At 49.2% G+C, this 27,886-nt stretch overlaps 2 protein-coding genes and 1 long non-coding RNA gene across 12 annotated transcripts in view; 1 reads left to right on the top strand and 2 right to left on the bottom strand.

The window, feature by feature from the left end:
- Ankrd33b (ankyrin repeat domain 33B) overlaps nucleotides 1–18,989 on the bottom strand; it is a 139,646-nt gene extending 120,657 nt beyond the window's left edge. For 8 of the 10 annotated variants that reach the window (XR_013343745.1, XR_013343746.1, XM_077800007.1 and 5 more), the window contains exon 1: nucleotides 18,429–18,989. Coding sequence is in view for 7 of the 10 variants with exons in the window: in XM_077800007.1 (XP_077656133.1) it covers nucleotides 18,429–18,782 (354 nt within the window). In the remaining 3 variants the exon portion in view is untranslated. The remainder of the gene's footprint in view (nucleotides 1–18,428) is intronic. The other 2 variants (XM_077800004.1, XM_077800012.1) reach the window with 2 other exon arrangements.
- LOC144253330 (protein zyg-11 homolog A-like) lies at nucleotides 1,218–4,649 on the bottom strand. Its single transcript, XM_077795420.1, has 2 exons — nucleotides 4,566–4,649; nucleotides 1,218–4,393 (listed from the first exon to the last, which is right to left on the bottom strand). Exons 1-2 carry the CDS (start codon nucleotides 4,647–4,649, stop codon nucleotides 2,198–2,200), a joined length of 2,280 nt encoding a protein of 759 aa, XP_077651546.1. The 3' UTR covers nucleotides 1,218–2,197.
- A 144-nt stretch (nucleotides 18,990–19,133) lies between the features above and the next one.
- LOC144253328 (uncharacterized) lies at nucleotides 19,134–20,630 on the top strand. Its single transcript, XR_013343279.1, has 2 exons — nucleotides 19,134–19,690; nucleotides 20,229–20,630. It is a non-coding gene; the product is annotated as an uncharacterized LOC144253328 (long non-coding RNA).
- Nucleotides 20,631–27,886: the final 7,256 nt, after the last annotated feature.

Here is a 27,886-nt window from a genome sequence, read left to right as displayed (position 1 = left end):
AAAACAAAATGATGTTCAAAAAGCCTGAGGCTGTAGCTCCGTGGTAGAGCCCTGGCCTGGCACAGGTGAGGTCCTGGACTCAACAACAACAACAAAAAATACTGAGATTCCACCCTTCCTTACGCTGGCACCACAGAGTTAGGAGCAGGGGACTTGCCGACACAGGTCGCCCTTGGTGCGGCAGGCAGTTCCCAGGAGTCAGTTCTCACTGAGAGAATGTTATTGAGAATGTCAAGGCGTGTTGACATTAAGTTACAAGGATCCAGTTCTTTCATAAGAATCCTTCTATAAATAATGTCAAAGTCCTTCTATAAATAATGTACATAATCTACAGAAAGTAGCTTAGTGGTTGCTTAGGGATGGGAGGGATTTAAGGTGAGAGCTAAAAGGGTCTGAGATTCTGGAGGGATGAAAAGCTGCTACGGTTGTCTGTGGCAGTGGCTGCCAATCATCCGTGGGTATACTGGAAACCACCGATTTTCATACCTTGAACCAGTGAACTGTATGGTATGTGAACTCAGTGCGACTGCATTCTTTTTTATTTTTAAAGATTTCTTTTTTTCCACTTTCTCTTGCAAATTACTTTGTGTGTGGGTACATGGGAGGGCCCTGGGAATAGAACCCCAAGCTGGTACATGTTAGGTAGTGCTCTACCCCTGAGCCACATCCCGAGCTTTTATATAATTTTATTTTGAGACAGGATCTTGCTAAGTTGATGAGGATGGTCTCAAACATGTGGTGTTCCTGCCTGAGCCTCCCAAGTAGCTAGAATTACAGGTGCGACCTACCATGCCTGGCTTCAAATGATTTCTTTCTGTTTTGCATTTTGGGGATTCTCTACTATAGAATTTTAATTAGCTTTCTTTTTATAGGTTTTTTTCCTTAAGCATCCTCTGATTATTTAATTTGAACTGCTGAATTTTATCAATTTAAACACTCATGTGAAATAATCATAGGATACTAAAAGTCCACGTTTTCAGAGCTGAAGAACATCTATATGTGAGTCTATTTGATTTTCTGGGTAGAGACCTTGGGATTCTGTAAGTATAAGTGACTTTCAAAGTCATGCATACGTAATTCTATTCAAATATTTTTAAAACTACATATTCCACTTGATGGAAAGATATTCAAAACACAAAACTTTATTATTCCTTCAGCATTTGATATTGTGGTTTTTTATTTATTTATTTATTTTTTTTTAGGAATTCATACTTTATTCCTCAGAGCAGCTTTGAAGACAAAACAAACAAAAGCTTCTGATAGAGTTTATGCTGTAATTGAGGCTTGATTTCAGAAAAGTGATCCCTTTGACTCCATGCTGAGTAAGAGCACCCATAAAAATGTATCAGAAAAGGCCAAAAAAAAAAAAAACCCCAAAAAACTATAAAATATATATTCTTTTCCCTCTACCTCTCAAATGGAAAGTACTCTAATATCTGTGGGGGGGGGGGGATAAAAAAAGAAAATCTTTTCTCCCCCTTCCAACAGGTTCTGTTTTCTAGATATTTTCTCCCATCTCTTGAGGACTGAGGATTGAACCCAGAGGTTCTTTACCACTGAGCTATATCCCCAGCACTTTTTCTTAAATTATGAGAAAGGGTCTCACTAAGTTGGCCAGGCTGGCCTTAAACTTGTGACCCTCCTGCCTCCTCCTCCTAAGTAGCTAGGATTCAGGTGTGCACCACTGTGCCTGGCCAAAAAAAAACATTTCAAAACATATTATTTCCCATCTTCATATACTTCTTTTCTGGTAGCTTCACATACCAGGAATAACAAATGAGGGAATTTAACATAAATACCAAATTTCCCTGTAGGTCTGTCCTTCCTCTTCCCAGCAAAGAGGTCCTGTTTCACTGACAAACTCCCCAAAGTGGAAAAACTGTTGAGGGTCAGAGAAAACTAACATAGCTATTCCAACACAAGCTCCCAAGTCTCCCCACGAAGTCCACAATAACTGGTTTTTCAACACTACTGCTAAAGAGGTTTCCATAAAATGATTCCAACTTGATTAGGGATTATGACTAGCATGTAAATCTAACTTTTTTATAATTTACAGAAAATCAACAAGAAAGGTCAGTGAGACACCTAATACACAAACACCAACAAACACTTTCAACATTCAGTTACTGACAGGGAAGGAAGACCTGGTTTCGAGGAGCAGAGCGCACCTTGGAAGCCCTCAGATTAAGAAGGGTCTTCAACTCAGAGGGAGACTCATGAAATTCATGAAATGCATCCTGAAGTCCTCTAGAATGGAAGTTGCCATCTGCTGTGCTTGAGGATTTGCCTGACTGTGCTCCTGGATATCATACAAAAGCTGCAATCCTCCTTCTTCAACTAACATTTTGCAGTATTTGCTAGGATTTTTACTGCAGACGTGACACATGGCCCATAGTCCCCAGAGCTGAACCACTGGTTGAGAGAAGTTGCCAAGGAGTGAGTAAAATGACTTGAAAGATCTGTATGTTACCAATGCTGACATCTTACAACTTGGACTTGGCCAATTCTTCATGGTTGCATGCAAATCCTGGAGAAGAGCATTCCTCTGCAGGTTGCGGAAGAGCCAGGGCTGTTTGTCAGAAGTCAGGTGGGCTATGATACCTGCAGCAAAATAGCTCACTTCTATTTCTTTGCTATGAAGTAAACTGCTGATATGCTTCATCACATCTTCAGTCACCAGCTTGGAAGAAAACTCTCTGACTTCAGCTATGTTGTTCAAGAGACCAAGTACTTTGCTTTGTACTGAAGACTCTGAAAAAGTCTCTAAAACTTGAACGTAGATTGCCAATCCTTGGTTTTCAATAAAATGTTTGCAGGCAGCTGGAGATTCATCTGTAAGATTCCAAAGTGCTTTCAAAGCAAACAAGAGGGTGACATTATCTAATTTTTCAGTAGTCTTTTGTTTCACTATCGCTATAAGTTCCTTAACTGCCATGAAGAGCTCTTCTTGGAGTTGTGCAATTTGCTCTGGTGATAGCTGCAGTGCTAGAATAGAGGTGATGCTCACTGCCATAGTTTGCATTTTGGGGTTCTCATGCCTACAGAGCCATTTCATAACAAACTTGGCAGCATCAAACCTGTCAAATGGAACATCCACAAGAATCCTGGAATTGGTTAAGGAAAGAAGACAATTCTTCTGTAACTGTTGGTAATGGGGGAAATTTTTCAGAGCCTTGAAAAGTAGACAAGTGACCTCTGACAACAGGCGAACAGGCATTCCCTGGGCCAGACCCTGGCGTGTTAAGTTGAGGGCACAAGCACTAGCTGTGAATTGCACTGGTAAATCCATTGGATGATTCCTCATTCCTACAGCCACAAGCTTTAAAACAGCAGGCATGTGTACATGCATTGAAAATGTCTCTGTAAAGAGCCTATAAAGAGCTTCCTTCATAAAACATGACCTGTTCCCATATCGGCTCAGTGCTTCGGAAATCTGACCCATACTGGCTCCTCCAGCAACCCTCAAGCCTTGCTTTGTAGTGAAGAAGTCAGAATAACCAGCATCTGTAGCCAAGAGCCCAACAAATTGCATTTCAGGTCGCTGCTGTATAAATCGCTCTACAGTTCCATCAGTGATAAAACTGCTGCCAGAAATATCCAGGGACACAACATTTGGCAGGATATCCTCCTGCTGTAACAAATGAAAAGCTAAGTCTGATTTGAGTTGCCTGTGGTTGGAAATATCAAGGTGACGCAGATATTGAAGTTCTCTGATGACTCCAAGAATTTGTGGTTTGGTCATGGTCAGGCATTTCAGGTAGTGCATTGTGAGAAACTTGAGTCGATCCTTACAGTTAAGGAGTGCAGAGATGTTCGTGACCAGAGTATTGGAGATGTCCAAGTTTTCCAGGTTTGGTAACTGAGAAACATTAGCCAGATCTTCAGTATGAAAGCAAACGTTGAAAACACTTAAAATACGAAGTCCAGTGAGCTGACCAAAGGACAGCCGTTTTGAATCTTGAGGAATGCTTGTCGAGTCTAATAGGAGACACCAGAGATTTTGCTGGATCCAGCTATTGCTGCAGAGTCCACTTAAGATATCTGGGATTGGAAGGTCAGAGTGCACTGCAGTGGCATCTACTTCAACAAGCTTATGATGGCAGAAGGCTTTTATGAAGGCAGCTGCAGAGATTTTAGCTTTCTGGATATTTACCATCTTCAGGTTCATTTGGTTGCCTTGGAAAATACTTGCTGTTCTATCAGTCAGCTTGCCTTGACAAACCATCATCCCAAGGAATCGATCAGCTATTTCCTGAGGGAAACTCCAATGCTCTGGAAAGCACAGTGTTCCATCAGGTTTCTCAGAACACAATTCTTCCAGATTAGCAATCAGGACATTCATGCAGATGTTGGCCAATGTATAGGGTGATGCCTCCTCCTGTAATCCCAGTGGCTGGGGAGGCTGAGGCAGGAAGATCAGGAGTTCAAAGCCAGCCTCAACAAGTTAGCAAGGGGGCTGGGGATGTGGCTCCAGGGGTAGCGCGCTCGCCTGGCATGTGTGCGGCTCGGGTTCGATCCTCAGCATCACATACAAACAAAGATGTTGTGTCCGCCGAAAACTGCACCACGCAGCAGCCTGGGGCATCTTTCTGGGTGTCGGGTAGGAGGAGGTTCCGGGGTGTCAGGCCCGGGTGCAAGAAGTGGACCATGGTGACCCCCCGCTCGTGGGGCGTCGAAGAGAGAGCTATGTCGAGCTGGGGCCAGGGTCCCGCGGGGGCCGGAGTCGGTCCGCGGTGGGCGACAGCGGGGCAGCACCTACTACGATATTGTGGTTTTTTAAAATCCTTTTATTTGTTTTAATTAGTTATACATGACAGTAGAGTGCATTTATGCACTTTGATATACATAGATGGGATATATTCTTGTTTTTCTGAGTGTACATGTTGCAGAATCATATTGGTCACGCCGTCACATATACACATACAGTAATAACGTCTGTTTCATTCTACTATCTTTCCTATCCCCACATCCCCTACTCTACCCTACCATCACTTCCATCTACCTAATCTAAGGTAATGCTATTCTTCCCTAGTGCCCCAGCCTTTTTGTGAATTAGCATCCGCATATTAGAGAAAACATTCAGCCTTTGGTTTTACGAAACGGGCTTATTCTGCTTAGCATGATATTCTCCAACTCCAATGGTTTTCTGGCAAATGCCATAATTTCACTCTTCTTTAAAGCTGAGTAATATTCCATTGAGTATATATACCACATTTTCTTTATCCATTCATCTGTTGAGGGACACCTAGGTTGGTTCCATAGTCTAGCTATTGTGAATTGAGCTGCTATGAACATTGATGAGGCTGCATCAATACAGTATGCTGATTTTAAGTCCTCTGGGTCAAATGGTGATTCCATTCCCCGTTTTCTGAGGAATCTCCATACTGCTTTCCATAATGGTTGCACCAATTTACAATCCCACCAGCAATGTGCGTGTACATTTTTCACCACATCCTTGCCAACATTTATTGTTGCCTGTATTCTTGATGATTGCCATTTTGACAGGAGATGAAATATTAGAGTAGTTTTGATTTGCATTTCTCTAATTGCTAGAGATATTGAACACTTTTTTATAAATTTGTTGATCAATTGTATTTCTTCTTCTGTAAAGTGTCTGTTCAGTTCCTTAGCCCATTTATGGATTGGATTATTTGGTCTTTTTTGGTGTTAAGTTTTTTGAGTTCTTTATATAACCTAGAGAATAATGCTTTATCGGAGGTGCATGTGGTAAAGATTTTCTCCCAATCTGTAGGTTCTCTCCTCACATTATTAATTGTTTCCTTTGCTGAGAAGAAGCTTTTTAATTTGAATCCATCCCATTTATTGATTCTTAATTTTACTTCTTGCGCTTTAGGAGTCTTGTTGAGGAAGTCAGCCTAGGCCAACATGGTAAAGATTTGGACCTAGTTTTTCTTCTATTAGCCACAGGGTCTCTGTTGTAGTGCCTAATTCTTTGATCCACTTTGAGTTGATTTTTGTGCAGGGTGACAGATAGAGGTTTAATTTCACTTTGCTACATATGGATTTCCAGTTTTGCCAGCACCATTTGTTGAACAGGCTATCTTTCTCCAGTGAATGTTTTTGGCACCCTTGTCTAGTATGACATAACCGTATTTATGTGGGTTTGTCTCTGTGTCCTCTACTCTGCACCTTGGTCTACACGTCTATTTTGGTGCCATTATCATGCCATTTTTGTTACTATAGCTCTGTAGCACATGGTTTAAAGTCTGGTATTGTGATGTCTATTCCTTTGCCAAAATGCCATTACTCAACAGTGACAACTTCTGTATTACTGATTTAAAAACCCACAGCCTTCATGGTACACTAGAACTCACACTCAGAATCAACCCCTTTTCAAGCAGAAATGTGGAACCCGCCCAACCCAAACAGAAGGATAATAAGAGCATTTGATTATTTTTGAAAGTCCCTACTGAATTAAAATTAGGAAATGGATAGTTCATGGCATCTTAAATATTTTGGGACCCAGTAAAATTAATTGTCCACAGAGTCACTACAGTCACTGCTTCTAACAAATGAGGTAGGTCTCATGTTCTTTTAATCAACTCAATACACTTGTGCCTCACTGCAAACAAGCCCAAAGGATTTAGAATTGTTTATGCCCAAGAAAAGTTAAAAAACTATAATTTCTATTAAAAACGACTCACCAGAGCCTCCCTTGTGTGTTTTAACTAACTGAATTTTTCCAAGAAGTATGTTCACTCCACATCATTGGAGGCTGAACCTCTCAATCCATCCCTGTCTATGAACCCTCCCTGATGAAGGATCTCCTGTCTCCCAAAGGCCCACCAAAAAGATATGTCCTGTGTCCCCAGGTTGGGTGACGGCTCTCCTGTGATGAAGAGTCTGAGCTGAAGGACCCCTAGGGCCAATGCTTGCCTGCTGAGAGCAGCTGCCCACCCATCACCCCTTGGGCAGATGAGCCCGAGGGGTCTCGGGGTGCCTGGCCAGCCCACCCTTGAACATAGGACATACAGGTGAAGGGACATGCCTGAGGCTCCTTCCCCTGCTCCACTGTGCCCTCTGCACTCCAGGGGGACGGGGTCCCCAAATGTCTGACACCCCCACCCCAATGATGATGGTCAGCAAGGAGATACAGCTCCTGTAATCTAAGGGCCCCTCAGTGCACCAAGGTCAGTTCAAGGTCTCAAGCAAGGTCAAGGTCAACTAAGCCTGCTCTGCGGTACCAGGAACTCATTTCCTAGAAATATGCCCGTGATCTCACATCAAAGGAAAAAACCTCACCCCAGCGCCAGCAGAACTGACGGAGGAAAAATGTCACCACCACTATTTTTAGCAGATGACTATTGTCGCTCCAGTTGTAAAGGACCGAAGCCAAAAGTCCAGAAGGAAACAACACAGACTGACCCTCCCAGCAGGGGAGGAACCCGGGGTATCCTCCGCAGCTGCTCACTTGACAGTGCAACAGACAGAACCTGCCCAAATCCAGGGCCCTTTGCTCTAATCCATACTCAGGAGAACATCAAAGACAGAGAAAAGCTGTGGCCATTGCTGGCACAATCCCTCGCAGAAACACCCCCCTTGCCCAGCTACCTGCGTCTGGACTCTGATGTCCTCCAAGCCCAAATCTGCCTCAGTTCCATCTCTTGGGGCAGCACCTCGTTCTCTACCCACCTGGAGCCAGAGGTGCCGCAAGGTGCACCCAGAGGAGCCCCAGACCCTTCTCTGCTTCCTCCTGGTCTCCCCCACAGCTTTGTCACCCCCAGGCACCAGCTGCCACTTCTAATGGACACAAGAGTCCTCACCATGTGGACATGCCATTTTCTTTATGATCCATCTTTAGCTAAACATTTACTTTGCTTCCACCTTTTTCCCTGGCTGAAAGGGAACCAGCAGTAATGGAAAACCATTTGAGACTAATTCACCTACAAAAACTAGAGCTCTGTTTATTGAGTGTCTATCGCAGAGCAGAAACTTTCTATTTAAGTTACTAATCTATTCTGCAAAGAACCTCAGGAAGATGTTATTACCTTCAGAAGTGTCTCCATTTCAGGTTAAAGGAAACTGGGATCAAAAGATCAGGGTTTTGTTTTTAATGAGGTGGTTAGATTAACCACCCTAATCAAGCCTTCATCTGTCACCACCAAACTCCACGCCCACTTATCCTTCCCAGGAAATGGCTAGAGTTCTTCTAACATGAAAACCCTCTTAAAACGCAGGTCTGGCTCAGTGGGCCAGGGGAGGGTTATGGGGAAAGCTCCTTTAGATGCCCACACTTTGGTTGGTCCATTCACCACCCCTTTAGGAAGCAAAGGTTCCAACACCCAACATCTCCAGTTGGTCCCCTCCCCCCATTCACTAGGTCGGACCCTGCTTTCATTTCCAAAATTAGTAAGGTTTGGATAAAAGGAAAGGCACACTTTCCTTCAACCCATCTAAAGAAGAGCAACTTTATTGCCTCTCGGGGCAATGTCCCTAGACAGAGTCATGGGCTCCAATTCACTTACTGGGTAAATTATCAACTATGGAGCTGCTTGACAATAGTACAAAATAAATGGATAATTCACCAGAAATCGGCTTCTAGATATTGATCATAATTACCCTGAAAGAACAGATTTTAGAAACAAACATTTTACAAGCACCCCTTATAATCACCAGACCGTGAAGCCAGCTTACTTGTAGGTGAGCTACAAAACTCAAATTATCTTTTGATAAAAGGTAGCAGAAATCCCAAAGAACAGGGGAGAAGGTGATTAGAAGCCATATTTGCTAGTCCAACTACATAATTTCAGTCTTAGAACCTCCCAAAGCTGTGGCACAGAAGAAATGGGGAGAGGAGAGGCTGTTGGAAATATGAAGGGCAATTCTTAACCCTGACTCCAAGATTGCCTCGGGAAACTCAGGGTCGGGGCTGGGGAGATAGCTCAGTTGGTAGAGTGATTACCTCGCATGCCCAAGGCCTTGAGTTCAATCCCCAGCACCACCAAAAAAAAAAAAAGAGAGAGAGAAACTCAGGGTCTGTTGAAGAAGAGCATCACTGAAACTGGAGGCTTTGGGACCTGGGAGTCAAGGAGGCCCCTAGGATTGGCAGCATCTGTACCCAGAAGACAGAGCTGGGGGGTCTTAGCAATGAGGAGGTCTCTTCTTGGCATCCAGGTTCTTCTGAAGTTTTGATCCCGGCAAGGTACTTCATAGTTCTGAGCCAGATACTCACTCCAACACGTGCAGTTGCAGTGACGGCCCTCTTTGACAGACCCTGTGTTTCAGGGCTAAAGTGGGATCACAGTTAACTGTCCTCCATATTTCCACCTCTCCCCGTATCCTCCAGGAAACAGCTTAGGAGGCTCTACAACTGCATTTGTTCGAGGAAGTCCTATGAGCGGAATCGTACGCCTGGTGATTTCTTGAGATCTTGTCACTCAGCATAATTCCCTGGTCTTCCTTTATTTTTCAAGCAACCTCGGGGACTGGGGATATAGTGTGTTGCCTAGCATGTACCAGCCCTGGGTTCGACCCTCAGCGTGGCAAAATAGATGAACAAACTACATTTTCCTTTCCTTGCCTCAGAAGAATGACTACTATGAATGAGTACTGCTTAACACCCTTGGCTGGCACCTCTTGAGCAGAGGTGACACATTGCTCCTGCCACCTCATCTGGCCTTCCTTGCATACACCTGTCTGCCCCTCTTGGGGCAATGTCCCTAGCCAGAGTCATGGGCTCCAATTCTAAAGCCAGGTAAGCATCCCAGAAACTCTTAGAAGCCAGACAGGAATTCTCTGTCCCCACCAAAGGCCTACTTTTGATCTGAGCTTATGCAGATCTGACATAAATATGCCTTTGGAAGCATACATTTATTTCTCTGCTACTTGGAAATGGCTTTCAAATCCCACCACGCCAATCCAATTTTGCCACTGAGCCGCCTGCCACGTGGGAGTTCACTTCTACCTTAATTTCTGCACCTCTGACTTTAGTAGAGAGAAGAAAAATCCACCTTTAAATGTTCTTCAGTTGGGGACACTGCTTAAAACCACCTCTTACAGAACATTTCATGTACCCACGTTATAAAGACATCAGGGATTCTCAAGGTCCTGCTTCATCTTAAAATCTGACCACCTAAGATCTACAAACAGGGGCTACTGTGGCCTCTCTCTCCGGGCAACCTGTTCTCCAGGCTACCCAGGTCTCCGCGGGTCCCATCAACCGACCTTGCCCTCGTACTCTCTTAACATCTCACAGGCACAGGAGCATGCAGACCCACCTGCTCTCCGCCAGCTGTCTCAATGAATTACTTCCCAGCCCTCTTGAATGAAACACACTCTCTTTGTCCAATTTTACAACTGCTCTACATTCTTCTTTGAATTAAATGAAATTACACATTGGTTTACATATGGAGTTGTTTTGACTTAGAGCAATTTTAGAGTGCCCCGTGGTTGTGATTTCTAGTTACTGGCTCCACAGGCTGGAAAGCCAGTCTCGAGAAACTTAAAAAGAAAAATCAGAGATATTACAAAGAAGTGGTATCATACAGACCGTGCTCCCTAAGCTAGGTGAAAAGTTTTTCTTCTAAATAAAGCATAAAAATACATTTTTAAAAATTTAAGCATGATTCTAAATTACTTAGGTTAAAAAGAAAAAGAAATCATAATGTAAATTAGAAGAGAACAGTACTAAAAATACCACATAGCAAAATTTATGGGGAAAAGTAAAAGTGATACTTGATGGAAAATCACCAGGATACAGTAAAAAGAAATAGTAGAAATGGGTGAAAGAGTAAAGATTACAGATCTAGAACAAAAGCTGATTATCAGAAAATAATAATAAAGTAGATTGTTTTTATAATATTTGAAGAGAAAAAAAGCACGAATTTTTAAATACAGGATCCAGGTGTGGTGGCCCGTACCTATAATCCCAGCTACTTGGGAGGCTGAGTCAGGAGGATTGCAAGGACACTCCCAAGGTAGTAGCCTCAGCGATTTGGAAAGAACTTAAGCAACTTAGTAAGACTCCATCTCAAAATAAAATATAAAAGATCTGGGGATGCAGCTCAGTGTTAGAATGCCCCTTGGTCTGATCTTCATTACTGAACCATTAAAAAGGCGGGGGGTGGGGGGGACCAGTATATAGTACAGTTATTACAAAGATTAAAAAAAAAAACTCTACAGCTTTATAATGATAAACTTAGATGTAATGGAGCAGTTTCCTAAAAAATAAAAGTTATCATAACAGACCAAGAAAGAAACATGAAATTTGAATAGTCCTAAAATCATTAGGGGATTACAGACCTGGAGGTCTCATGGGGGCTTGAAGTTTATGACGGACATTAGTTAAATAAGATGTTCAAAACCACCCAACAGCCAGGTGCAGTGGCACACACCTGCAATCCCAGCAGCTTGGGAGGCTGAGGCAGGAGGATCATGAATTCAAAGCCAGCCTCAGCAATTTAATGAGGCGCTCAGCAACTCAGTGAGACCCTGTCTCTAAATAAAATTTTTTAAAGGGCTGGGGATGATGTGGCTCAGTGGTTTCAATCCCTGGTACCAAAAAACAAAACAGAAAAACCCGACATCCATTGCCCCCGAGCATCCCAGTCCATTCCTCCTACAGGCAGGAGGTGAAGATGGGAAGCTGAGGAACCCCAGGGAGAGGCCCTGAGGGTGCCGGAACCTTCACAAGCAGCGTCAAAGCTGCTTTGACCCAGCTGCTGGACCCAGCCCCGCCCCCTCCTCTCTCTCTACCCTGAGCCCCACTCTGCCAACTACGAGGGGTTATAACATGCTGTAGTTTGGATCTCTAGTGGCGCCAAAGGTCCAGGTGCTAAAGGCTTGGCCCCAGCCCAGGACGCTCCAAGGTGGTAGAGTCTTTTGCAGGTGGAGCCCAGGAAGGAAGCCGGGTCACAGGGCAGGCCCCTAATGGGACACTGGGACTGGCCCCAGCTGTGTGCCCCTCTCTTTACTTCCTGATGTGCCAGGAGGTGAACAGTCCTCTTCCACCACGTGCTCCCACCACGATGTCCTGTGAACAGGCCCAAAGCAACCCGGTCGAGCGAGCACAGACAGAAACTGCTGCAATCATGAGCTAAAATGAACCTTTTCCCTTATCAATTTGATCATCTCAGACATTTTGTCCAGAGATGAAGCTGACACAAGACTACAAAATCCCTGCCAGCTCTAATCTTGGGACAAGGTCCTAAATTTCTGAAACAGACACACTCCTTGCCATTCAGTGTAACCTTTCCCCTCAAAATGACAGTAGCCTGGAGGGGCTGATGCTGGGGACGCTGAATCTGCGACTCCTGGGGTTACTTCCACGACGGAGTCCCATTTTTCACAGCAAACAGGAATTTTAAATAAACACTTAAGTCGAGCTCATCACATCCTTTTCAAACAGAAGCCAGTTCGTACCCGGGAATCTCCCTGGATTCACCACCATTCACTCCAGTTCCAACCTACGCCATCACTAAGAGTTAGGCCTCTCCTTGGTGCAGACCTCAGCAGGGCCTGCGAGGTGGAGTGGAGTTCTCATCCTCTTGAGCACTGTCAACCAACGTGACGGAGTGATTCCACACCTAAGCTGGAGGCCTCCTGCAGGTTCCCAGAGCACAGAAGATACCACCGCCACAGTCGCGTCCACTGAATGGCAGGGGCCTCAGGCCAGCAGGGATGCAGCTCACCCCTCCCCTGGCGGCATTCCAGAGTCTACTGGGGTGCAGGTCCAGCAGGCTCCTGGACAGTGGGTGGGGCCGCGGTGCTGCAGGGATGGTGGGTTTTGCACATAGACCACCTCGCTGGCTCAGTCATGGGAACACCTCTGCCCCTCCAGGAACCTATTGCTTCACCCCTGAACCAAGACAACCCCCCTACATCTCGGCCCCCAGGGGCAGACAAGCTGCGTGAGCCTCCCTCAGAAGCCACTGTGAGTTCACACCCCTCCTCGCCAAGAGCTCCAGCCATCACCCCCCATGCACGCGCACACACACACACACACACGCACACACACACACACACACAAAACCAGCTCAAGAGCTAAGAACAAAGGCCACCAGCTCTTGGAGATGCACCATGGGTGAGTGCCCAAGGTGTCCCTAGCCACCCCTCACCCTCACCTCTCTAGACTGGTTGTAAAAATGGCCCCATGCCTCCTCCCTCTGTCTACCACGTGCAGCTCCTCCCCTTGAGAGGAGGGGTCACACTCCTCCTGCTGAAATTTAGGTGTGACCTCCAGACTTGTGTCAGCAAGTGTGACATTGAACCTGAGCCGAGCTGGAGCCTCCTGAGGTCCTGCTGACTTCGGGAACTCTGCCCCAGCCGTGGAGAAACAGCAGGGGGTCGGAGGCTGGGACCTGAGAAGCCACGTGGAGCGGAGATGAGTCACCCCGGCCGAGACCATCCTGGCCCTGCCATCTGCGGCTGACCACCAGCTGACTGCAGACTAATCAGAAATCCAGCCTGGATCAGCTGGGCTGCGCCACCTTGGCAAGATGGTCACTTTGGCACACCCCCGTGGGCTTTCATAGTTGTGTGTTCCTCAAAGGCCCACGTGTTAAAGTTTGGGTTCTCAGGGTGGTGCTTTTAGGAGGTAGTGCAGACTTTAGGGGGTGGGGCCTGGCAGGAGGTCCTGAGGTCATTGAAGATATTCCCTCCAAGGAATTCCAAGCCAGGTACAGTGGTGCACACCTGTAATCCCAACTACTCGAAGGCAGAGACAGGAGGATAGCAAAGTTGAGGCCAGCCTGGGCCACGCAACAAAATCCTGTTTCAAAATTTTAAAAAAGGATTTGGGATGTAAAGTCAGTTTGTAAGGCCCCGGGTTCAATTCCCAGTGCTGGGGGGAAAGAGGAGGACAGGTTGAAATTGCAAGCCCCTGGTCTCTTCCTCTTCTGTTTTGCTTCCTGCCTCTAGTGGTAAGCACTGTGCTCCACCAACGTGCTCCCGAACGTTGCACCTGGCACCCCCACCAAAAGCAAATGGGTGAGGCCCAATGCAATGGGTTTACCCAATTTTGGACTGGAAGCTCCAAAACAGTGAGCCAGAATAAACTTCTTCTCCTTATGAGTTAATTATCTCAGGTATTTCATTACAGTAACAACAGGCTGACTAACATATGCAGCACTACTGTGGCCACAGATAAATGACACACCTGTATGAGAAGCACATGGGTTTCTCTACTGCTGCTGGACCTGGAGCAGCCCACCATGGTCAGTAAGGAGGAAGTGGTGGACATCTGTTAACTGCCTGCCACAGGCCCAAGTCTTCCCAGGCCACTGAAACTGACTCACTTCTGTTCCAGTCCCTGGAGCTGTGAGTCTAGAATTCTACTCCAATCTCCCTGGTCACCGGCTTTTCTACACCCCAAAATTTGAGGATGCAACAACTACAACACGGACATATGTTCCCAAACAGCAAACAAGACTCTTTTAGTGCCCGCTGGACCCCAGTACACATGGGGAGACATGAGGCCTGTCCACTTTCTACAGTAACCAGCAAGAATGGGAGTAATCACCCTGTTTCCATGCTCATGCAGGCTGTGAGTGCCAGGCCTGGTGAGGGCAGGGGGCGGCCCATGGGCTGCAATAATGTAAGCCTCGTCTTAGGGCAGGTGACTCCACAGTTTATACATCTGTTTGGAGCACTCGAACAATGAATGACATCAAGACAAATTTCTCAAGTATATTTCAAGATAAAATCTGATCACAGCTATGAATCTGCAGAACTTGAATGGAAGCCCCTGAGGAAAGGAGACGCCCATCCTGGGTGTCTGGCTTTGCTCTGCCAATAGAACCGAAGGGACTAAGGGCCTGTCATTTAAACCTGCAGGCACCGAACGCCACCCAGAGAGCAGTGCACTGTTTTAAAGTCAGCATGATTGGGCCTAATTTGGTTCAGGAGTGTCTGCCATGCAAAGTGTCCTTCTGTGACAATTAAAACAGCACAACACTTCCTTCATTTTCATTGCCACCTAAGGGGCCAGCAAGCTGAGACTCTCGAGTGGTAATACAAGGAGGACAAGAATTAAGAAAAGAATTATGGCCACTTCCACTGTCCCCACATCAGAGGCAACAGGATAATCCTAAGCCCTGAAGACGGCGGGAGCCGCACTGCATGCTGTCAGCGGATCACCTGACACACATCCACTTGTTGCATATTAAACCACACAATCCTTTTAGAGCAATAAATATTCTAGAAGGAAAACGGTGTGCCGAGCCACATCCCGTATTCTACTCATCTCAGGAGGCAGGAAAGTACGCGTCTTCTTAAACAGAAACATCTGATCCTTGGTCACCCGAGCCTAATGGAATGCCTGTTGGCACAGGCAGAGCACCACTCAACACACCAGCAAAGAAGTGGAGAAGCCTTTAGAAACCCCCCACGCACCCCCGGGAAGCTGGCTCTTTGGAGCTGTCCCTCTGCCATTAATGCGATGACCCCTCTACTCACCAAGCTCTCGGGGTCACTACTCCTGATGAACTCGCAGACCAGGCCACGGCGAGGTTTCTCCCTCAGGGCCTTTGCACTGCCACTTCCATCTACCTCAAGGCTCTTTTTCAGAGACCTTCTCTGTCCTTTGCTCCAGTGTCACCTGCTCTGTCAACTCACCATCCCATCTTGAGTCTCAGCCCTCACTGTCTGCACCTGGATTGCCTGTAACTACCTCCAGGGCCTTGTTGGCTTAGGTGGGGGAAAACGGAAAAGGACTCCCAAAGATGCAGCTCCTAAAACGGAAACCTGCAGGCCCTAAGGGGGCAAGCCATGTGACACCGCAGCCCCACGTTGGGCCACTGACATGCTAAACCAGTTTGTTTCCCAATTCCCTGTTTTTTCTTCTGATTTCCAGGGCTGGAGATTGAACCCAGGGCCTTGTACAAGCCGGGGAAGAACTCTACCCCGGAGCTCCGTCTCCAGCCCATCACTAAGTTGCCAGGACTGGCCTTGAACCTGGGGTCCCCCAAGTCCCTGGGATTACAGGCTGGCACGACCACGCTCCACTCCACCTGGTCAGGAGAGCCTCTCTGGCCTTGCTTTCCACATCCCCTCCTCTCACACCACACAGGACCAACCACGCTGCAGCTGCCACCACCCCCTCAGCTCACCTGCCCGACTAGAATGTCCTCCGTCCCCTGGTCCATGCCCCCTTCGGCTCTCAGAGGGCCTTCAGGACTGTCCTCACCCTGCATGTCTCTGGAGGCCCTTCTCATACCCAGCCTCTACGGGAAGCTCTGGCTCCCTCTCAAGTTCCTCTCTCCCTACTGTGCCAAGATGCTCAAAGGCAGGGGCTGCTGGGTTCACCCGAGCCTCCTGAAGTACCCCCGCACCCAGTCAGTCTCAGTGAACACTTCTGCCTGGCTCTGCCCATCTTCCATGGGTCTGGGCATTGGACCTTGCCACACTGGATCCTTTCAGCAGCTTCTCAGGGAGACAGAGGCTGTGTAACCCGCAGCATCACGAAGCCAATGTGGTGAAGGGAAGCCCCTGCCTTGTCCCCTGAACAGCACAGCACAGGGGAGCCCAGGGCCCTCACCTCGGATGGGGTACAGAGGAGACTCAAAGCCAAGAAACAAGCGTCATGACTTTCCTCCTTCACAGTCCAGAGAAAAGAAAAGCAGAGAAAGCTTTCACCCGGCAAAACACAAGGCCAAGCTGGAAGGTGAGCAAATGTGTGTGTGTGGGGGGGGGGGGGTGAGAAACGGGATGAGCCCCTAACAGCCTCGTGTCCGCTTCTCGGAGCTCCATGAGCAGGATGAGGTCTTGTGCTTTCCACCCAGGAGGCACTGGCCGTCGGTAACCCGATTTACAGGGGAAAAAACTAAGGCAGAGATGCTGGGAGGCTGGAGCCCCCCTCCCCACCCCTACACTCCCTGAGAAGGGGCTTTCAAAGGGTCCCAGGACTCTCTGTCTAGCCTAAGCCCCCTAGGACCTGTTTACATTCTTGTCACTTTTCTCAGCTGTTTTCAAACTTTTTTTTTTTTTTTTTTTTTTTTTTTTTGCCACTAAAGGAGACCTAGTAAAGCTGAGCCCTGTGGCAGCTAAGAGCGGAGGCTGAGCCCAGTGGGACCACAGAGAGGGGACCTACCCTACCTGTGACCTTCCTGAGGTTCCTTTAAAGCTGGCATGGCACTGGCTTCAGGGAGGAGAGATGAGCATCTGAGCTGGGGACTCCCAAATAGGTTAAACTGAAAGTAGGGCCAGAAAAACTGCCACCTGAGCCTCAGGAGGGACTCACAGCTACCTGGAGCAGAAGGGGGAGGCTGCAGCATCCCCCTCCAGTGCCAAACAGTGACTCGACCACAGGCCACTGGGGTGGTGCTGGCCTTGGGAACCCACCTTGGGTCCCCTCCTTAGTTCTCCCTGTCTGACAACTGTTGTGTCAAATCAGCACAAACAAAAGTGACACTCGCTGCTTCCCATGTTTGTAAAGCCCATCCAGACCACAAAGGGGCCAACCATCTTGCACCCTGTGCCCCAACATAGGCCAAAGCAACAGTCACCTGGGTCCCAAAATCAAATCACATATTTTCTGTCAGTTGCAGGCTCCCAGAGGCACCTGCACCCCTGCTTTGCTAGTCTGGGGATATGAAAATCAGGTGAGAACACATTGCTATTTGTCCACCCAGCAGAGGTTACATGACCAGCATGGTCACCTTGCAGTTTCTCGGTGGAAGTGTTGGGTGGCTTCTGTTCCACAGCCAGCCCTTCTCCTGTCTCTCAAGCCAACTTTTTTTCTAAACATTTGTGGATTTCAACACCTTGGCATAATTAACGGGTACTCTGTGCCTCCTTCCCTCCAACCCCACCTGCCCGATCCAGGTGTGTGTGGCTGCTCCCCTAGGGCCCTGTCTAGCCGGAAGTGGGGGCTGCTGGACCTCGGCTCCTGGCGGTGACCAGGCGACAGATCATGCTGGCTGGGGGCTGCTCGGGCCACTAGGAACAGCGGTAGGAAAGAATAGTATGTCTGTGTAAAGAAAGGAACTGTCGCTTCCAAATCCTGGTGGCCCCAGGAGGAACTGACCTGAGAACAGAGTTTGGGGGCAAGACCAGCGAGAGGGCAGAGAGGGCAAACGGGGCGCTGGTCAGGAAGGGTTGTCCCCTGCAGGCGAGGGCTCAGGGTCGCCTACCAGGTTCCCGAGGAAAGGTAGCGATCAGATGGGGGAAAGGCTGAAGAGGCCCCACAAGAGTCAACTCAAGACTCCAGCGCCGGCCTCCAGGGCCAATTCAGGAGCTCGGGGCAGTGTCGGGCGGTGGATGCCCTGGGAAGCGGGGTGACAGCGTCTCCCGTCGCGAGGCAATTTCGGCAGAGCGAACCCGCCCAGCACCAGCCGCGAGCGCGGACAGAGAGCAAAAGGCGCTCTGGCCGGGGAAACCGCGGGGCCGGCCTGGGCCTGGATCTGGGGAGTGCCGGGGCGAAAGAGGGTACCGAGCGAAGAGAGCACAGCCCTGCAGGGACACCCGCTTACCCGGCCGTTGCGGTCGGTCTCCTGCACCTCCTCGACGCGCGGGCCTCGCCGCACCAGCGCCTGCAGCAGCCCCACGTCGTTGGCGCAGGCGGCGCGCAGGAAGGTGGCCGCCTCCGGGAAGCCCTCCGAGACGCTGTCCGAGCTCACCTCGCTGCACTCGTCCTCGCCTTCAGGAGGGTAGAAGGAATCGTCCGAAGCGATGCTGCGGGTGTCGGCCAGACTCGAGAAGTCCTCGTATTCCTCGTAGTCCGCTGGGTCGTCCCCGGTCTCCGCGCCCCGGGGTGCGGTCGGCGGCTGCGGGGACAAGCAGCGCGCCCCGCCGCCCTCCGGCCCGGGCCCGGCCAGCAGCACCATGCTGGCGGCCGGGGCGCGGGCCGGGGGTCCCCGCGCGGGCCGGAAAACGGGGACGCGGGACGCGTACCGAGGTCACCGTTCCTCGCCCCGTGCGTCCCCAGAAAAGCCGTGGCCCGCGCGCTCCAGCCCGGCGGAAACAAGCGCCAGGCGGCTGCGCTCCGGAGAAGTCACCGGAGACTGGAGAAAAGCCCCCGGGGGTGGGAGGAGCCGCGGGGGTTTCCGAGCGCGGCGCGGGCGGCTGCGGGCGGGGTAGAGGCTCCGCGGCGCGGGCGGGCGGGCGGGGCGCGTCCCTGGCAAGAGTTCAGAGCCAACCCGGGCCTCGCCGGACCGCGGGGACCGTCACCCAGCTGCTTTGCCCGGAGACGAGAACGGCACGCGCGGGAGAATCAGAAGCAGTAACGACAGAAGCCGAAAGCCAGCGTCTGGGGCGACGAGCGGCCCCGCCCCGCCCTCTACCGGCCCCCTGGGGACAGGGGCGGAGGTGGGGTCAGGGGACGCAGAGGGCCGAGCCCGCTTCCAACTTGGAAAACCACCAGCCCCTGGGACTCGCCCCCGCCGAGGGCTCCAGGCCCCGGGGCCGGAGTGGGGGCATTTTTCTCTCGCCGCTGCCGAAGCTCGGAGCCCGTTTCGTCCCCTCTCGGGAGCCCGGACTCCGGGACCAAGTCTGTCCCGGCCGTGGCCGCTGAAGGCCGGGGAATCCCCGGGCGCACCGCTCGCGGAGTTCGGGTGCACGAGCGAAAGAAGCCGTTCCCCGAGGTCCTGGGCCGGTGGGGAGAACAGTGCCCAGCCGGTGCTGCCCCTCGGAACTGGGGGCTTGTCGCTGCCGTGGGCGAGCCTCACCCCGGAGGGATGGAGGGCTTGACAGAGACCGCGAGTCACGCAGAACCGGGGCCAGCCACGGCTTGCGGGTGGGTCGGGAAAGAGCAATCCTGGGGAGGAGGGGGTGTTAGGAATTTGGGGGGAGCATCTAGGTGGAAAGGATCTGCAACCGAACCGAGCCAGGAGGGACCCCACGCTCCCCGCCTCTGGGCAATGTCACGTGGTGGGTGGGATCTACAGAGTTGTGACAGATCAACCCTGGAAACCAGCGATTGGGCCCTAAAGAGCTGAGAGAAGGGCCGCAGGCCAGGGCGGTCGACCAGGGGTCCGGACCTTACCCCCCAGGCCGAGCCTGGCCTCTCAGTGTCTGGGTGCGGGTTGAGGAGGAAGAGCATGGGAGGGTTGCCAGAGAGCCCCTCGCTTTGGTGAGGTAGATGCGTCGTGACTCGTCTCCTAGTGCAAGAGACGGAGCGTGTAGGCGCCTGGCGAGGACCTCCCGAGCCCCGGGTCATTGCCCTGACAAGCAGTGCCGTGGGTCACGGGGACCGACCCGGAGACCATAACCTCCACTCCGCCCACCCACCTGCCTTCCTTCCTTTTTTGCGCCTATCTTCGTGGGCCCACCAGGTGCCAACTCGTGGGAGACCTTCGTCCGAAGAGGAACGACACTGTGCGGATGCAACCACTGGAGACGAGGCGTGGGGACCCCAGGCGCAGCCGGGCAAGCCGAGGGGCACCGGTGGGCAACTTGGTCCAAAATCCCCGGTTAGCGATAGGGGCCCCAGAGAGACTCTGAAGCCCTTGGACCCCTACTGCCACACTGCGCTGGGCCCGACACACTGCTGTGGTCACCCAGTGTCTTCCAGTGTCGCCAGATGAGCAGGAACGACCTCTGCCCCAGAACCTGGCCGGGCAGGGCGGTGGGACCCAAGCAGCGATTTCTGGTGAAGAGGAGTCCGCACCTGAATGCACCCGGAGTTGGCAGAGAACCTGGCCTCGCCGGCTTCGCTCTGTACTCGGGGATTTCTTTCTGAAGCCAAAAACACCCCAGATAATGGTTTACTTTTTACCTTTTTCTGTAACTAGCTACAGATGCATAAATTCCCACTGGGAATTTCCCCTTTCAAGGTCGACAGTTCTTGTGTTAGCCTTTCCAAACGCCTGTTAAAAGCAGCCAGGGGACTTACAAATTGAACTGCCCCCTCCTGCCCGGAGGTCCGGTTTGGTTAAAATAAGAACTCTGAAGGACAGGGCGCCCTGCCCGCATATACTTTGGGGGCACTCTAAAGCAAGTTGGTCCTTCTCACCCATGCCACTAAGCAGGGAATTAAGGCTGTGTTCAGTGTTTACCACTTGCTTCTTTCCTTTCTTAGAAATGAGTCCAAATAATACTGGAATGGTTTTCACTTAAAGATAAACAAGAGCAGGGGGTAGGGGTGCAGCTCAGTGGTAAAGCGCTTACCTAGCCTGCCAGGGCTCTAGATTCTGTCCCAGCACTAAAGAAGGGTAAAAGGGAAAGAGTAACAAGTCCCTGGCAAAGAACTAGCCCAGATGGGTCCCCACCCCCACCCCATCTTTTAAAAATAAACTCCACTTTACCACAAAGACAAAATATTCTCAACCTTTCTGGAAGACAGCTGAAAAACAAGTATTTTTGTAAAGCCAGCATGTATATACTATGTGTACAAAACCTACATAGGAAGAGAAAATAGCTTAGAACTTCCAACTCAGACTAACTTTGCAATCCATAACATTTCAAGGAATTGTGTTAAATTCTCCCAGATTGTTTTAACTTATGATTTTCAAAGATATACATTACACAATTCCTTCAGATGAATAATTTCTTTTGGGCCATGAAAAAAAAAAACAGCACTAGTTTGGTTACCTTTCTGTGTCAGGCCTTTTAAAATTGCAAGCAGTGTACATCTTTTTAAAGATGAAAACAGAAGGTACCTATAGTGCCGTCCCCACCTTATTTGGAAAATGGATGTAAACCCAAGCGCCCCACGTTCATAAAATTAGTAGTCACCACCTCCAGGGACTGAATGGAAGTTTGAATGACAATGGATTTAAGCCTTTGCACCTTTTGGAACTGAGCACACTATCAGTGTTAAATTTCATTATTATTAAAAAGAAAGCATCCCTTCGCCTGATGGTACAAGTTGCTCTTCGGGAGCTGCTTCTCCAAATTTGTTGGCTTATTCACCAGGAGAAGCAGCCCACATGAAATGAATGAGAAATGCTTTTTATTTTGTGGTAGGGAAGGCTGCTTTGCTTGGGGTAAAGAGCACACTGTGGTATCAAACAAAGGAGCTTCTGATTATGGCTACACCAATAAGCTTCATTGATAGCTCCAATTCTGAATGTGTTAATTTGGGGTATTCATTATTTGTTTCACCAATCTCCGAGTCCCCCACACCCTCGTACTGGGATGGAATCTAGGAAAGCTCTGCTACTGAGCTATATCCTTAGCCCTCTATGTTTTATCTTAAAGTCAGGCGGGCCTCCAACTTGCCATCCCCCTGCCCCCAGCCTCCTGAGTCTCTGGTGTCCCACCACACCAGGCCAACCTCCTACTCTTGATGTTTAGAGTATTTCTAGCATTTTCTCTGATGTACACAAAGGCACCTTTTCCCAGGTGTTTCCTTAGAAGAACGGCCCACCTTGAGTGGCTTGAGTTTCTTGAACTATAATATTTTGTTCATTGCTGCTATTCAAATATATGTTTCTAGAATATCAAGAAGAAACTGAAGGTATACATGAAAATTCTCCTCAGGGAAAGAGACTGGAGCATGGTACCTTGGTCTTAGACAGGAAGATCTCAATGCAAACATCAGACTTGTCTCCTACTGTTCTAGAATGATGTAACCAAATTCCAGTGGAGATTCTTGCTTGGAGGGGATCCTGACCATGAATTTAAAGCAGATCTCTTGAGGTATCTCCGTCTCACACATTCCTTTGCTGCTGTTGTTTTTGTCATTGTTGATTGAGCTTTCCAAGAGTTGGTTTCCATGCTAGCAACTAAAAAAGCAAGTGAAGTGGAAAAAAAAATTTTTTTTTCTAAAAAAAAGTCAAATGGGACAAAAAAATATTAAATGTTGGAAAAACTTATTGTGCTGCCTTTTAAAAGGTGGTGGTTCATAGCCAAAATATAGAGAGATCTATAGAAAGCAAAGAAGAAAAACACACAGCATATGTATCCGTTCTGTTAGCTCCTGGGGTCTCCTGATGGCCAAAGAAAAAAGCTCATCAAAATGAGAAAGGCCTCCCCGTTCGCCTTTGGGGGGGCTGAGGAACCTGCCAGGGAAAGCCGGGCAGCTTTCTTCCAAGAGTGGACAGAGGTAGTCTAAGCTCAGAGAAAGGAAAAGGATTTAGGCCTTGGAGTTGGGCTTCAGAGAAAAAAAAAAGAACAGGAACTGGAGGCAGACTTGGCTTGGGCAGTGATGCTGGGACCTGGCTCCAGGAGCTGACCCTTCATTTTCCTGAGCCCACCTTCCTCTCTGGAGCCTTTGAGGTTCTCAACAGGTTCCTCCCGCTCTGCCACTGCCTCCAGAGAAGCCCTAGTTAATGAGGGACAGGACGTCTCTTACTCTTTTTTCAAAAGCAATTCAAGTTAAACCAAAATGATTTGTTTTAGAATTTTTGCAAATTTCCCTGAGTTGTCCGCACTAAGAGGAAGTCACCTGGAGTGTCCTCCAGTTAACCCGAGAATGGCCAGACCAGATACCACTGAGATCTGCTGGGAATACAGAGAAAGCTCCCTCTGTGAGTGTCTGGATCTCCTGCTGAAGAGATCCGTTGCTGTTTGACCTTAGATCCCTCCTGGTAGAATCAGACTCCCATAGCCGTGAAGGAACCTCATTTCCTTTGAGGGAAGTATTCTGCCTGTGTGAGCAAATATTGGAAGAGGTAAATGCCTGTGACACTTAACTGCCATTCTGCCGTCTTCTCCCACTGGAATTACAATAGTGGGCGTGACAGGAAAGCTCCTTTTACTCTCAGAACAAAAGACTTGGGTCCTCCTTTGCATCAAGATTGATGGAATTTAAAGACCACTCCTGGGAGGCTTATACGAAGTGACAACCTCTCTAGTTCCTCTCCCAGGAACAGGAAAAACTCCACCCTTCTCCCAATCACTGGCCCTGATAACAGTGCTCATTATTCTGTTTTCCAATACATTTTTGTCAAACTGTCATCTCCCTTTGTAACCTGAGAGTCAGCAGTGACAAGGTCTTACTCATTTCTTACTCCCAGCCTCTAAGAGGGTGCCTCACCACCTGGGTTGATGCTCAACAGATCCCTTTGGACAAAAGGGCAGGTAATTCCTCAGGACCTGTGACCCCCCACACCCCCCAGGTTCCTGTCGCAGGTCTTTCTGCAGGTGTACAGCGCAGCTGATCAGGAACCTGACCTTTCCTCAGCCATTCACACATCACACTGGATCTTCAGGGACTTTGTAAAAACCCACCCCTAGATTGGAAGACCCTGGCCCTGGGCTGCACCCAGATCCGAGACCAGTTTCTGCCTGGGAGTTTTCCCTACGAAGCCAGACTCAGACTCGGATCTCGCTGTGTGTGACCACCCTTCTCAGACTGCTGGGGATTCAAAACAAGGAAACTTGGGGGATCAGCACCTGCTGGTGCTGCCAGCCCTTCAAAAGCCACCTTCTGAACCAGGAGGGGTGTGGCACTGTGCCGGGCTCTGCACAGGGACCTAGTCATGCTTCACTCCAGCTCTCTAAGTGGCCACCCTGTCACTCTCCCCCGCTGAGTGAAAGTTCAGTGATCAAAGCAGAGACTAAAGCAGAATCTTGGAGTTATCATTTTTTCTTGCAGAAAGCTCCGTCCTTGTCCCTGATGCCAATCCAATACTACGGAAGTGGTTTTGAGAAAAGGGAAAAAAAAAAAAAAGCTTATTGCTTTGCTAGCAAAAGAGAAACCCAGGGGAGTCCTGTTAGAGGCTATGATTCTGTCCGTCAGAAGGGACTGGGGGGTTTTATGGAGGTGATTCAAGGCTACATCCCCATGTTCTCCATTGGAGGTGTGATTCACTGGTTAATTTGGGAGATGTTCAGGTGCTTCATTCCTGTGGTGGCTGTGCTCCAGGACAGATAACTCTCCCCAGGTTGGGGAAGAAAGGTGATCCTATGCCCCTGAGATTAGGGAGGGGGAGAGATTAGAGAGGATCAAGGAGAGGAAGAGAAAGAAACATGTCCTTTTAAAAATAAGTTGCAGTGGCCGAGCAGCGAAGGCTAGATTCAAGTCATAAAGTGGACCAGTGCTACAATTGTGAACCTTACCGTTTAGCTTACACTTGTCACTGGTCTTATTCAGATTAAATGTACCCTTGGGGACAAGACATAAGGCAGGGGAGATTTGGCTGAACAAGCAATGCATGCTGGGAGAATTGTAGTCAGTACCCCTATCTGTCACTTCCCAGTCTTCTAAATTTATTTCAGATCTAGAATGAAATAAAAATTTGAAGTTTTTCTGCTGTATTTTTTTTGCTAGGATTGCCCTTGAAAGATGCCACCTAGTAAGGTGGCTAAAACGACAGAAATTCATTGTGTCCACAGTTCTTTGAGACTCCAAAGCTCAATCTCAGAGTGTCCCCAGAATTTGTTCCTTCCCAGGACTTCAAAGGCAAGTCTGCCCCATGTCTTGGCCTCTGGTGGCTCTCTGTCCATCTCTGATGCCCCTGGGCTTTGTGGCACTGTCACCCCATCTCTGTCTCATCTTCTCATGGCCTCTCCACATGTGTGTCTGAGTCCCTGTCTGGTTTCTTAACGAGAACACCTGTCGTACTGAGCTAGGACCTGCCCTAACACCTGTCTAGCTAACTGCATCTGAAAGGACCCTATTTCCAAATAAATTCACTTTCTGACATACTGAAAGTGTGGACCCTCGTGTGAATTTGGGAAGGGATACAATTCTACCCACCACATCTACCCTTTAAGTGCTTCCATTCCCCTGGAAGAAACATGTAATAAAAAAGATGGAAACATAGTATGTTAAATAGTGTTAGGTGCCAAGGGGAAGGCGCAACAGGCAAAGAAAACAGGGGTTACATTTTAGCTGAGAGAAGATCAGAGATGGTCCCGCTGAGAAAGTGGATTTTGAATCGAGACCTGAAGGAAGTGGGGAGCAGGCCTGCTAGCTGCGGGGTTCCGTCCTCCCTGTGGTCCTGTTGTGACAGGGGTCCACTTTATGCCTTGAATCTAGCCCTCAATGCTCGGCCACTGCAACTTATTTTTAAAAGGACATGTTTCTTTCTCTTCCTCTCCTTGATCCTCCCTAATCTCTCCGCTCCCTAATCTCAGGGGCATAGGATCACCTTTCTTCCCCAACCTGGGGAGAGTTATCTGTCCTGGAGCACAGCCACCACAGGAATGAGGTCATCCAGACTTGGGATGGCACCAGATCTCAGAAATGACTGTCTCCCCAATTAACCAGTGAATTCCAACTCCAACAGAGAACACGAGGAAGGTAGCCTTTGAATCACCTCTTTAAAAAACCCTGTTCCCCCTGATGGACGGAATCACAGCCCCTGGGACAGGACTCCCTGTGTCCCTCCTTTGCTAGCAAAACAATAAAACTTCCTTTCCCTTTTTCTCAAAACCATATCCTTGTTATTGGATTGGCCTTGGGGACAAGGATGCAGCATTCGGTAACACTCTCTTCCTGTCCGCGCCCTGGCGGGGATGTGTCCCAGAGTCCCTCTCTTCCAGGCTCCTTTCTCCCTGCCCGACCCTGACTCCAGCAGCCTTCCGGATGCCCTCTTCCAGGCCCCAAAGCAGGATTCTCAAATCTGCCCGACTTCCTTCCTGCCCACCGCTCCCCTAAAGGCCTCACCTCCTGCTCTGCAGAGAAGGGAGGGAGCAGTCACCTGTGTGGCCACCTGGAGTCCCCTCTGGTCCGCAGCTTCCCTGAACTTTGACTCTTCTCAGCCTCCAAACCCTAAGCCCTCTGGACTGGGAATAGCCCCAGGGCCCCTCCTCCAGGTTCTCCTGCATTCAGACCTCCACCTCCCTCAGCCCCACCCCTCCTTTACAGCCAACCTGCTGCAGACAGATTCCCAAGTCGCACTTTCCACTTTTATTTACTCATTTAAAACTCTTGACTAGCTGGGTGGTGGCGCACATTTGTAATCCCAGGGGCTCAGGAGGCTGAGGCAGGAGGACTGCAGGTTCAAAGCCTGACTCAGATATATATATATATATATATATATATATATATATATATATATATATATATATATATAAAGGGCTGGGGATACGGCTCAGAGGTTAAATGGCCCCTGGGTTCAATCCTCAATACTAAAATAAACAAAAATAACACACACACACACACACACACACACACACACACACACACACACACATACACCTGTGTATGTATTGGAAAACTGGAGGTCTTCCTTGCTTCTCGGGGAACCTGCCCACGCTGTGACCTGTAAAGCAAGCAGGCAATGCCTTCCCTTCCCTTCCCTTCTGCTCCTGTGGTTCTTTGGATCACTGCCCTGCTGTTTGCCCTGGGACTTCTCTTCTGTTACAGTTGTGGGTACTTCCAGTCCTGGGCCATAGGTGACACTGACATGGCCCATTCCTGCCTAAACAGTGAGGGGACACAGCCGCAGCCACCAGGACTCATGCCAGTGGCCCATCCTGGGGGCACCCAGCTCAGCAGGGCTGGACCTGGAAGTAGGGATGCACATATCTCATGCTCCCCCAGGTCCTGGGGCCACAGGAAGGGGACTGACACTCACACAGGACTGCAGAGGGGCATGGCTAGGAGGGAGAACTGGACGTTAATCTTCCGGAGCAGAGTGGTCCCTGTTGTGTCCTAAAGCAGCATGTGGCTCTGAGGGAGGGCCCCAGGAAGCGTTTCTGGAGAAAATGAAGGGATGGCTGAGCCCCCACCCAGCCTCCTAGAGCAGCTGCCCTCCTTCCTGACCTGGAAGGGATTAGAGCAGCTGCTGGAGGTACTAGGCAAGAGTGTGACCCTGAGAGGGGACTGAGGTTCGCCCACAGCTGCTGCTTTCCGTCAGCACCTTTTCTGCACTTGAGTGTGACTGCTTCTGGGTTGTGGCTGGGAGGATGTAGCTCTCTTGAGCAATTCACCAGAACATTCTGGTATTTTATTTTTAGGACCAGAAAGATCCCAGTGCATGGTGACATACACGCCCGGATTCTATTCTTCCCTCTCCTAATCTGGAGTTACTCAGTCAACTGGCTTATGAGCGCAGCAGATGCACCCTCCACTTCTCAATATGCACGTTTTGTCACA

The sequence above is a fragment of the Urocitellus parryii genome, chromosome 1 (assembly GCF_045843805.1).
Source record: "Urocitellus parryii isolate mUroPar1 chromosome 1, mUroPar1.hap1, whole genome shotgun sequence".
NCBI classification, from domain to species: domain Eukaryota; kingdom Metazoa; phylum Chordata; class Mammalia; order Rodentia; family Sciuridae; genus Urocitellus; species Urocitellus parryii.
Note: the sequence above shows the minus strand (reverse complement) of the source record. Positions and strands in the feature narration are given on the sequence as shown.

Bases quoted from the DNA above. Each gene is read 5' to 3' on its own strand.
- LOC144253330 (XM_077795420.1), bottom strand. From the start codon at position 4,649: ATGGTCCACTTCTTGCACCCGGGCCTGACACCCCGGAACCTCCTCCTA. The intron at 4,394-4,565 runs GTGCAGTTTTCG...CAGCCTCCCCAG, and splicing joins ATGCCCCAGGCTGCTGCGTG to CCACTGGGATTACAGGAGGA.